This window comes from Perca fluviatilis, chromosome 17 (assembly GCF_010015445.1).
Source record: "Perca fluviatilis chromosome 17, GENO_Pfluv_1.0, whole genome shotgun sequence".
NCBI classification, from domain to species: Eukaryota; Metazoa; Chordata; class Actinopteri; order Perciformes; family Percidae; genus Perca; species Perca fluviatilis.
In genome coordinates this window covers 34,331,206-34,343,705 of record NC_053128.1, presented here as the reverse complement: position 1 = coordinate 34,343,705, position 12,500 = coordinate 34,331,206, and the positions used below count along the sequence as shown (strand labels likewise).

At 41.5% G+C, this 12,500-nt stretch overlaps 1 protein-coding gene across 1 annotated transcript in view; it reads right to left on the bottom strand.

Annotated features, from left to right (window-relative positions):
- Positions 1–11,385, bottom strand: part of wdr36 (WD repeat domain 36) — a 23,036-nt gene extending 11,651 nt beyond the window's left edge. Inside the window, exons 1-9 of the mRNA XM_039779456.1 lie at positions 11,078–11,385; positions 9,861–9,888; positions 9,642–9,742; positions 8,733–8,850; positions 8,432–8,564; positions 4,841–4,895; positions 4,323–4,455; positions 2,693–2,868; positions 1–23 (exon numbers count right to left, since the gene is read on the bottom strand). The exon at positions 1–23 is cut by the window's left edge and continues 98 nt beyond it. Coding sequence (XP_039635390.1) covers positions 1–23; positions 2,693–2,868; positions 4,323–4,455; positions 4,841–4,895; positions 8,432–8,564; positions 8,733–8,850; positions 9,642–9,742; positions 9,861–9,888; positions 11,078–11,224 — 914 coding nt within the window. The 5' untranslated portion in view covers positions 11,225–11,385. The remainder of the gene's footprint in view (positions 24–2,692; positions 2,869–4,322; positions 4,456–4,840; positions 4,896–8,431; positions 8,565–8,732; positions 8,851–9,641; positions 9,743–9,860; positions 9,889–11,077) is intronic.
- Positions 11,386–12,500: the final 1,115 nt, after the last annotated feature.

Sequence of the window (12,500 nt, the reverse complement as noted above, 5' to 3'; positions counted from 1 at the left end):
CCTTCCTGGTCAAATATCCACACCTGGACAACACACACATATCCATCATTACTCATCCTGTCACACAGAAACACACACACACACACACACACACACACACACACACACACACACAGAGACACACACACACACACACACACACACACAGAGAGCACACACACACACACACACACACACACACACAGAGAGACACAAACACACACACACACACACACACACACACACACACACAGAGAGACACAAACACACACACACACACACACACACACACAGAGACAGACACACACACACAGAGACACACACACACACACAGACACACACACACACACACAGAGACACACACACACACACACACACAGAGACAGACACACACACACACAGAGACACACACACACACACAGAGACACACACACACACATAAAGGTAGAGCAGTGTGTCCTGTCTGTCTCTTACCAGCTAACATATTTCTAGATGAACATGAATATGGAGCGTGTAGCCCAGTTCATGATAACACTAATGTTAAATCTCAACCAATAGGAATCCTTGGAGCTGATGATGGAGGTAAGTATTCATGAAAAGGACGAGTTGGTGAACGGGCAAACAACTCAACCCGTTACACACTGGAGCTTTAAGGACCAGCTGAGAGTGAAAATGAGAGCGAGAGAGAGCTGAGAATAGGTCAGAGTTTACGTGTTTAGTGACAGGAAATCAACAGCAGTCTCTGGGTAAATGCTGCAGCTCCGTAAACCTAACCTGGTGGGACCTGGTCTCTGAGATCCAGATCTCCTCCCAGATCAGTCTGGCATCTTGAGATGGAGAACATTTGGAGCCGTTAGCCTAACGACCGGCCAATCAGCGTTGGTTGGTGGTGATAGACAGATGGTTTATCCAATCAGCTAACCAGGATTTTCAGACAGCGGTAGTCCTAATTGGATCCTTCTTTTGGAATATGGACTGGGAACCTGAAATGGGGCCTTTTATTCTTTTATTCCTAAATTCTCGTTACACAAACGGCAAATCTCCTCATTTTCAATGGGAGGGGCCGTTTGCCAGTGACAAGCTCACTGGCAAATAGACAAGAAGTCTATTTTATGCAGATAATGAGCGATGCGACAAAGCAACAGCCAATCAGAGTGAAGGTAGCGTGACGGAAGGTAGTGGCTCGAGTCAAAGAAAATAATTCAAGCTTCAGGAAATCGTATTTCTGTCCATATCTTCAGGACATCATATTTCTGTCCATATCTTCAGGACATCGTATTTCTGTCCATATCTTCAGGACATCGTATTTCTGTCCATATCTTCAGGACATCATATTTCTGTCCATATCTTCAGGACATCGTATTTCTGTCCATATCTTCAGGACATCATATTTCTGTCCATATCTTCAGGACATCATATTTCTGTCCATATCTTCAGGACATCATATTTCTGTCCATATCTTCAGGACATCGTATTTCTGTCCATATCTTCAGGACATCATATTTCTGTCCATATCTTCAGGACATCATATTTCTGTCCATATCTTCAGGACATCATATTTCTGTCCATATCTTCAGGACATCATATTTCTGTCCATATCTTCAGGACATCGTATTTCTGTCCATATCTTCAGGACATCATATTTCTGTCCATATCTTCAGGACATCGTATTTCTGTCCATATCTTCAGGACATCGTATTTCTGTCCATATCTTCAGGACATCATATTTCTGTCCATATCTTCAGGACATCATATTTCTGTCCATATCTTCAGGACATCGTATTTCTGTCCATATCTTCAGGACATCATATTTCTGTCCATATCTTCAGGACATCATATTTCTGTCCATATCTTCAGGACATCATATTTCTGTCCATATCTTCAGGACATCGTATTTCTGTACATATCGGATATATTTGGCATTTTATCTCATATATTTTGTTACTTTTATCAAGAAATAAATACTTTTAAATCCCAATTCTTGTGACTTAATAATACCTCTGAAGGGACTTTTAAGACGTGCTAGAAGGTAGAACGGGAGAATTTCAGTTTACTGTTGCCAAGCAACCAGGAGTAGGCTATAGGCTCGCCCAGGAGGCCCACCTAGGAGTAGGCTATAGGCTCGCCCAGGAGGCCCACCTAGGAGTAGGCTATAGGCTCGCCCAGGAGGCCCATCTAGGAGTAGGCTATAGGCTCGCCCAGGAGGCCCACCTAGGAGTAGGCTATAGGCTCGCCCAGGAGGCCCATCTAGGAGTAGGCTATAGGCTCGCCCAGGAGGCCCACCTAGGAGTAGGCTATAGGCTCGCCCAGGAGGCCCACCTAGGAGTAGGCTATAGGCTGTAGGGGCCCATCTAGGGGTAGGCTATAGGCTGCCCCGGGAGGCCCACCTAGGAGTAGGCTATAGGCTCGCCCAGGAGGCCCATCTAGGAGTAGGCTATAGGCTCGCCCAGGAGGCCCACCTAGGAGTAGGCTATAGGCTCGCCCAGGAGGCCCACCTAGGAGTAGGCTATAGGCTCGCCCAGGAGGCCCACCTAGGAGTAGGCTATAGGCTCGCCCAGGAGGCCCATCTAGGAGTAGGCTATAGGCTCGCCCAGGAGGCCCACCTAGGAGTAGGCTATAGGCTCGCCCAGGAGGCCCATCTAGCCAGTGCATGTCTCTCTCTCTTTAGTAGCTGATGGGACTGAAGGGTTAGCACTCAGAAATAAAGTCTCACCTTGATGGCGTTGTCCGCTCCGTTGGTGACCAATAGCGGCTCTCTGTGGACAAAGGTTGCCGCGGCGACGGCCGTGCTGTGGGCGTGTCTCAGCTGAGTGACCAGCTGACGGCGCTCCAGGTCCCAGAATGCAATGTGGCCCTGAGGACTAGCAGACGCCACGATGGGAGGACCGTCTGACAGACAGACAGACAGACAGACAGACAGACAGACAGACAGACAGACAGACAGACAGACAGACAGACAGACAGACAGACAGACAGACAGACAGACAGAGATATTAAAGTGTAATTATTTTTTATCTTACTGAGTGAAATCTATGACGAGAACGCTGTAATGTAACCCTACAGGACTAATGTTCAGCAGCAGTTAGAGTCCCTAAAAGTTCTGTTGTTGCTGCTGACAGACTCACATTATTATTCTAAGTGTCTGACAACATTATGGGATGGATCCCTACAGAGATAGACCTTTTAGTTAAAGAGTAAGATCCTTTTAGTTTAACATGAAACAGCCCCGAAATCACCATCACCAAACTCCACCAGACTCCATGTAAATAATCAGGACTTTTAGCGTGTATAGAGCCAGCATATCTCCACCAGACTCCATGTAAATAATCAGGACTTTTAAGCGTGTATAGTGGCCGCATATCTCCACCAGACTCCATGTCAAATAATGGGACTTTTAGCCTGTATAGAGCAAGCATATCTCCACCAGACTCCATGTAAATAATCAGGACTTTTAGCGTTATAGAGCCAGCATATCTCCACCAGAATCCATGTAAATAATCAGGACTTTTAAACTGTATAGAGCCAGCATATCTCCACCAGACTCCATGTAAATAATCAGGACTTTGAGCCTGTATAGAGCCAGCATATCTCCACATGTAAATGGGTGAATTAAGGCTTTATTTCAACCAAACCAGAGTGGTGATTGTTGGAACAGTGGAAAGATGAACCAAGACGGCTTTTGGTAGTTTTATTTAGTTTCTGTCCACTTTTGAATGAAGTGTGTTTTACGATGATAAAAGTCCTGATTATTTACATGGAGTCTGGTGGAAATATCTAAAGTCTGATACCCATGAGTCTAATTAAATATTGACTCTATACCGCTACCCCTAAAAGCCCTGATTATTTACATGGAGTTGTGGAAATATACTGGCTCTATACACACTAAAAGTCCTGATTATAATGGAGTCTGAAAAACTGGCTCTATTACGCTAAACACCTGATTATTTACACTGGAGTCTGTGGAAATATGTCTACATACACACTTAAAAGCCTGATTATTTACATGGAGTCTGGTAAATACTATACCTTAACCTGATATTTACATGGAGTCTGTTGAATATACTGGCTCTATACACTAAAATATTTACATTAGTTAATGGTGTATATGATTGGCTCTATACACGCTAAAAGACCTGATTATTTACATGGAGTCTGGTGGAAATATGCTGGCTCTATACACGCTAAAAGACCTGATTATTTGTCTATTATAGTCTGGTGGGTTTGGCGGTAACATTTATACATACTGGACCAGTTTAAAGATTGTTTTCCCATCAGTCACACAGACACTAAACCATGGGGAAATAGGTTCCAGGTTGATAATACATCAATAGAGAGAGCTGTACCTGTTCTGAAAGCGAGCGAGGTGATTGGTCCCCAGTCCTGTGTGAAGCTCATCAGCGTCTCGTCCAATCGGATGTTGTGAATGATGATGCGTCCTGTTGCCGTGCCGACGCCGACCACGTCCACCGCGGGACTCTGGGAAACAAATAATTAATTTTTATTTTATATTATTAATGTTCCTTTCAAAATAAAAGCACTTGGGACACATGGAGGAGGCAAGTGGAGGAGATGAGGAGTGGAGGAGGCAAGTGGAGGAATGGGGGGAGCAAGAGGAGGAGACAAGTGGAGGAATGGAGGAGGCAAGAGGAGGAGATGAGGAGTCAAGTGGAGGAGACAAGTGGAGAAATGGAGGGAGCAAGAGGAGGAGAGGAGGAGACAATTGGAGGAATGGAGGAGGCAAGAGGAGGAGACAAGTGGAGAAATGGCGGAGGCAAGTGGAGGAGAGGAGGAGACAAGAGGAGGAGAAGAAGAGTGAGTTTAAGGGCGCTGAGGAGCAGCTAGAGAGAGCTGAGAGACTGACCTGCTGCAGAGAGGTGACTCCTGCTGACCAGCCGGGGAACGTAAACACCAACTTACTGAAACACACACAACATCATTATATTATTATTATTATTATTATTATTATTATTATTATTATTATTATTATTATTATTATTATTATTATTATTATTATTATTTTAATGTGATTATGTCTGCTAACAAAGCTAACAGATATATAAGAAGGTAAGGGAGAAACAGAAGAAAAGGGAAGGAAATTAGGATGATGCTGAGACTGACATGATGAGATCTTAAAAGCTCCATGACATGGTGCTCTTTGGATCCTTTTATATAGACCTTAGTGGTCCCCTAATACTGTATCTGAAGTCTCTTTATATAGACCTTAGTGGTCCCCTAATACTGTATCTGAAGTCTCTTTTATATAGACCTTAGTGGTCCCCTAATACTGTATCTGAAGTCTCTTTATATAGACCTTAGTGGTCCCCTAATACTGTATCTGAAGTCTCTTTTATATAGACCTTAGTGGTCCCCTAATACTGTATCTGAAGTCTCTTTTATATAGACCTTAGTGGTCCCCTAATACTGTACCTGAAGTCTCTTTTATATAGACCTTAGTGGTCCCCTAATACTGTATCTGAAGTCTCTTTTATATAGACCTTAGTGGTCCCTAATACTGTATCTGAAGTCTCTTTTATATAGACCTTAGTGGTCCCCTAATACTGTATCTGAAGTCTCTTTTATATAGACCTTAGTGGTCCCCTAATACTGTATCTGAAGTCTCTTTTATATAGACCTTAGTGGTCCCCTAATACTGTATCTGAAGTCTCTTTATATAGACCTTAGTGGTCCCCTAATACTGTATCTGAAGTCTCTTTTATATAGACCTTAGTGGTCCCCTAATACTGTATCTGAAGTCTCTTTATATAGACCTTAGTGGTCCCCTAATACTGTATCTGAAGTCTCTTTATATAGACCTTAGTGGTCCCCTAATACTGTATCTGAAGTCTCTTTATATAGACCTTAGTGGTCCCCTAATACTGTATCTGAAGTCTCTTTATATAGACCTTAGTGGTCCCCTAATACTGTATCGAAGTCTCTTTTATATAGGCCTTAGTGGTCCCCTAATACTGTATCTGAAGTCTCTTTTATATAGACCTTAGTGGTCCCCTAATACTGTATCTGAAGTCTCTTTTATATAGGCCTTAGTGGTCCCCTAATACTGTATCTGAAGTCTCTTTTATATAGACCTTAGCGGTCCCCTAATACTGTATCTGAAGTCTCTTTTATATAGGCCTTGGCGTCCCCCTAATACTGTATCTGAAGTCTCTTTTATAGGCCTTAGTGGTCCTCTAATACTGTATCTGAAGTCTCTTTTATATAAGCCTTAGTGGTCCCCCTAATACTGTATCTAAAGTCTCTTTTATATAGACCTTAGTGGTCCTCTAATACTGTATCTAAAGTCTCTTTTATATAGACCTTAGTGGTCCTCTAATACTGTATCTGAAGTCTCTTTTTATATAGACCCTTTAGTGGTCCCCTAATACTGTATCTGAAGTGCAGCTAGTCACCTATATCTGAAGTCTCTTTTATATAGACCTTAGTGGTCCCCTAATACTGTATCCAAAGTCTCTTTTATATAGACCTTAGTGGTCCCCTAATACTGTATCTGAAGTCTCTTTTATATAGACCTTAGTGGTCCCCTAATACTGTATCTGAAGTCTCTTTTATATAGACCTTAGTGGTCCCTCTAATACTGTATCTGAAGTCTCTTTTATATAGACCTTAGTGGTCCCCTAATACTGTATCTGAAGTCTCTTTTATATAGACCTTAGTGGTCCCCTTAATACTGTATCTGAAGTCTCTTTTATATAGACCTTAGTGGTCCCCTAATACTGTATCTGAAGTCTCTTTTATATAGAGCCTTAGTGGTCCCCTAATACTGTATCTGAAGTCTCTTTATATAGACCTTAGTGGTCCCCTAATACTGTATCTGAAGTCTCTTTATATAGACCTTAGTGGTCCCCTAATACTGTATCTGAAGTCTCTTTTATATAGACCTTAGTGGTCCCCTAATACTGTATCTGAAGTCTCTTTTATATAGACCTTAGTGGTCCCCTAATACTGTATCTGAAGTCTCTTTATATAGACCTTAGTGGTCCCCTAATACTGTATCTGAAGTCCCTTTTATATAGACCTTAGTGGTCCCCTAATACTGTATCTGAAGTCTCTTTTTATATAGACCTTAGTGGCCCCTTAATACTGTATCTGAAGTCTCTTTATATAGACCTTAGTGGTCCCCTAATACTGTATCGAAGTAGTTCTTTTATATAGGCCTTAGTGGTCCCCTAATACTGTATCTGAAGTCTCTTTTATATAGACCTTAGTGGTCCCCTAATACTGTATCTGAAGTCTCTTTTATATAGACCTTAGTGGTCCCTCTAATACTGTATCTGAAGTCTCTTTTATATAGGCCTTAGTGGTCCCCTAATACTGTATCTGAAGTCTCTTTTATATAGGCCTTAGTGGTCCTCTAATACTGTATCTGAAGTCTCTTTTATATAGACCTTAGTGGTCCCCTAATACTGTATCTGAAGTCTCTTTTATATAGGCCTTAGTGGTCCTCTAATACTGTATCTGAAGTCTCTTTATATAGACCTTAGTGGTCCCCTAATACTGTATCGGAAGTCTCTTTTATATAGGCCTTAGTGGTCCCCTAATACTGTATCTGAAGTCTCTTTTAGACCTTAGTGGTCCCCTAATACTGTATCTGAAGTCTCTTTTATATAGACCTTAGTGGTCCCTAATACTGTATCTGAAGTCTCTTTTATATAAGGCCTTAGTGGTCCCCTAATACTGTATCTAAAGTCTTTTTTATATAGACCTTAGTGGTCCTCTAATACTGTATCTAAAGTCTCTTTTATATAGACCTTAGTGGTCCTCTAATACTGTATCTGAAGTCTCTTTATATAGACCTTAGTGGTCCCCTAATACTGTATCTGAAGTCTCTTTTATATAGACCTTAGTGGTCCTCTAATACTGTATCTGAAGTCTCTTTTATATAGACCTTAGTGGTCCCTAATACTGTATCTGAAGTCTCTTTTATATAGGCCTTAGTGGTCCCCTAATACTGTATCTGAAGTCTCTTTTATATAGACCTTAGTGGTCCCTAATACTGTATCTGAAGTCTCTTTTATATAGGCCTTAGTGGTCCCCTAATACTGTATCTGAAGTCTCTTATATAGACCTTAGTGGTCCTCTAATACTGTATCTGAAGTCTCTTTTATATAGACCGTAGTGGTCCCTAATACTGTATCTGAAGTCTCTTTTATATAGACCTTAGTGGTCCCCTAATACTGTATCTGAAGTCTCTTTTATATAGACCTTAGTGGTCCCTAATACTGTATCTGAAGTCTCTTTTATATAGACCTTAGTGGTCCCCTAATACTGTATCTGAAGTCTCTTTTATATAGACCTTAGTGGTCCCCTAATACTGTATCTGAAGTCTCTTTTATATAGACCTTAGTGGTCCCCTAATACTGTATCTGAAGTCTCTTTATATAGACCTTAGCCATGGGACCTTTAAGATGCTAAGATGCTAACATGCTAAGCTAACCTGGTCTTGATGTTCCAGAGCTGCAGTGCACCCTGGGAGCTTCCCAGCAGCACCTTGTTCAGGTAGGTGCTGGGATGCATCATGGCCGACACGTCGAAGGAGGCGGAGTCAAACTGCAGCCGCAGGTACTCGTCTGAGAGAGAGAGAGAGAGCAAGGCATTATGGGTAACACGTCTCAGAGAGAGAGAGCAAGGCATGATGGGTAACACGTCTCAGAGAGAGAGAGCAAGGCATGATGGGTAACACGTCTCAGAGAGAGAGAGCAAGGCATGATGGGTAACAACTGAAACTGCCCCCTCACCTCCTCCCTGGACGTCCCACACGATGACATCACCACCAGCGTCGGCTGAGATCAGCTGATCGCCCAGAGGAAGCAGCAGACGCACTTCCTGCCTGTGTCCATGGTAACGCATCACCACCTGTACAGAGAGAAAACTACGTTTCAGTTCAACGTTTCTCTAGAAGATGCCCCCTACAGGCTGACTACTGAACTACAGGCTGCCTACTGGACTACAGGCTGACTACTGAACTACAGGCTGCCTACTGGACTACAGGCTGACTACTGGACTACAGGCTGACTAGTGAACTACAGGCTGCCTACTACTGGACTACAGGCTGACTACTGAACTACAGGCTGCCTACTGGACTACAGGCTGCCTACTGGACTACAGGCTGACTACTGAACTACAGGCTGACTACTGGACTACAGGCTGACTACTGAACTACAGGCTGACTAGTGAACTACAGGCTGACTAGTGAACTACAGGCTGACTAGTGAACTACAGGCTGACTAGTGAACTACAGGCTGACTAGTGAACTACAGGCTGACTACTGAACTACAGGCTGACTAGTGAACTACAGGCTGACTAGTGAACTACAGGCTAACTAGTGAACTACAGGCTAACTAGTGAACTACAGGCTGACTAGTGAACTACAGGCTGACTAGTGAACTACAGGCTGACTAGTGAACTACAGGCTGACTACTGAACTACAGGCTGACTACTGAACTACAGGCTGACTACTGAACTACAGGCTGACTACTGAACTACAGGCTGACTAGTGAACTACAGGCTGACTACAGCTGTAGTTCACTAGTCAGCCTGTAGTTCACTAGTCAGCCTGTAGGGGGTGTCTGTGTGTGTTTCTCTATGCTGTGCATAGTATGCCTTTAAATAATCAGAACTGTGTTTTTTAAATAAAGTTTTCTTGCCTCTTTGTTGCGAGCGAAGGCGCTGATGTCTCGGCCCGCGGCGGCGAACACCAACATCCTGTCTGCTGCCATACAGCTGATGTCATCGGGCAGGCTGTTACCTAGGCAACCACCACACACAGCGTTACGGCACGACACGGCAGCCAATCAGAGAGCAGAACTCTCAGAGCAGCAGCACACAAACAGATTTAAATATTGAAATGTTAAATGTTTACTCACTGACAGCAACGATCCCCAGCCTGTTCACCTGGAAAACATCAACACACATCAGCTGATCACTGCTCCCCAAATCATACACACATCAGCTGATCACTGCTCCCCAAATCATACACACATCAGCTGATCACAGCTCCCCAAATCATACACACATCAGCTGATCACAGCTCCCCAAATCATACACACATCAGCTGATCACAGCCCCAAATCATACACACATCAGCTGATCACAGCTCCCCAAATCATACACACATCAGCTGATCACTGCTCCCAAATCATACACACATCAGCTGATCACAGCTCCCCAAATCATACACACATCAGCTGATCACAGCTCCCCAAATCATACACACATCAGCTGATCACAGCTCCCCAAATCATACACACATCAGCTGATCACTGCTCCCCAAATCATACACACATCAGCTGATCACTGCTCCCCAAATCATACACACATCAGCTGATCACAGCTCCCCAAATCATACACACATCAGCTGATCACAGCTCCCCAAATCATACACACATCAGCTGATCACTGCTCCTAATATATACACATCAGCTGATCACTGCTCCCCAAATCATACACAAACAGCTGATCACTGCTCCCCAAATCATACACACATCAGCTGATCACTGCTCCCCAAATCATACACACATCAGCTGATCACAGCCCCCCAAATCATACACACATCAGCTGATCACAGCCCCCCAAATCATACACACATCAGCTGATCACAGCTCCCCAAATCATACACACATCAGCTGATCACTGCTCCCAAAATCATACACACATCAGCTGATCACTGCTCCCCAAATCATACACACATCAGCTGATCACTGCTCCCCAAATCATACACACATCAGCTGATCACAGCCCCCCAAATCATACACACATCAGCTGATCACAGCCCCCCAAAATCATATATATTATTAGTGTGTGTGTGTGTGTTTCTGTGTGTGTGTGTGTGTGTGTGTGTGTGTGTGTGTGTCTGTGTCTGTGTGTGTGTGTGTGTGTGTGTGTGTGTGTGTGTGTGTGTGTGTTTTTATGTGTGTGTGTGTGTGTTGACAGTCTGTACGGAAGCCGTCAGAGGACAAACATGCGCAGTACATTTTAAACCCATCACAACATAAAGAAAACATGACGTATTATCTCTGTAAACATCTCCCTACGTCATATACAGTTAACGGTTCTTACGTCATATAAAGTTAACGGTTCTTACGTTGTACGTGTGGAAGCTTCTACCGACCGCCGTCACCACGTAGAACTCCCGGTGCTTCTGGTGGTACCGGAGCGCGTGCGGCACGTGGCCGGAGTAGAGACCCAGAACCCGGAACCCGGAGAACAGAGCGCTGCCGCCGACCGGCATGATGTCCGGTAACAGCGGGCTGGACCGGGGAACGGAGAGACTACCGTGAATACACACACACACAGCGAGACACACCGGGAGGAGCGGAGCGGAGAGAGACACAACACATGGAGGAGCACCGGGGAACTGAGTCCGACTGGAAACTACAAACACCAGCACGAAGGTTCCGCCTGAAGCAGAGAAGTCCTCAGAGATCAGTTATTAAATAATAATAAATATAATATATAATAAATCAATGACAAATATAGAGAATTTAAAATAAATTAAACAATTAAATAAATGTAATAAAAGTATTAAGACTTTAATAAATAAAAAATAACTTATAATAAAAACAAACCGACTCATGAATAAAATTAAAAAACCTAAATGAAAATAACATACATTTAATAAAATGATTACATGAAATAAAACAATAATAAATATTAACAAAAATATTCTCAAAACTATCAATCAAACCTAAATAAATATAAATTAAATTAAATGAAAAATAAATTAAACCGAACATGTTTTAGTTTACTCAATAAATGTAAATACATGACTTTCAATTATATAAAACCTAAATAGTATATATATATATATATATATATATATATATATATATATATATATATATTATATATATATGTTATTATATATATATACTGTATTTATAAATACAATATATACAAATATAACTATATATATATATTCATTTATTAAGATTTATCTGATAATAAATATATATACACATACATACATATACATATATATATATATATAATATTATATATATTATATATATATATATATATATATATATATATATATATATATATATATATATAATCTTGGTATTTAAGAACGTTTCTGAATCGTCTCCATTTTTTTAAATTTTATTTCACATCAAAACAAATTTACAGCAGAAAGAAACTTTATTTATTTTTCTATAAGTGCAAAGTTTCAACGCGTGACATTTACAACAGAACACTTTGAATAAACTTTATTTAAACCAGTGCAGCAGAAACAAACACTTTGAATCAACTTTATTGATTCTTTCAGACTTTACAAGAATGTCACGTTCATTTCCTAAAACCTTTATTTTGAAAATCATCAACCCTTTCTTCCCTCATTTGGTTTGAATATTTAATAATTTATAATAATTAATTAATTCATTAATCACTTATAATTTAATCTAAATCTACATTTTCTTTTAACACTTTTTTTCATTTTTACAACTTTATACAAATAAAAAGTGGAACACGGACGAGTCATGAGGAGGTCATGCTTTATGCTGGAA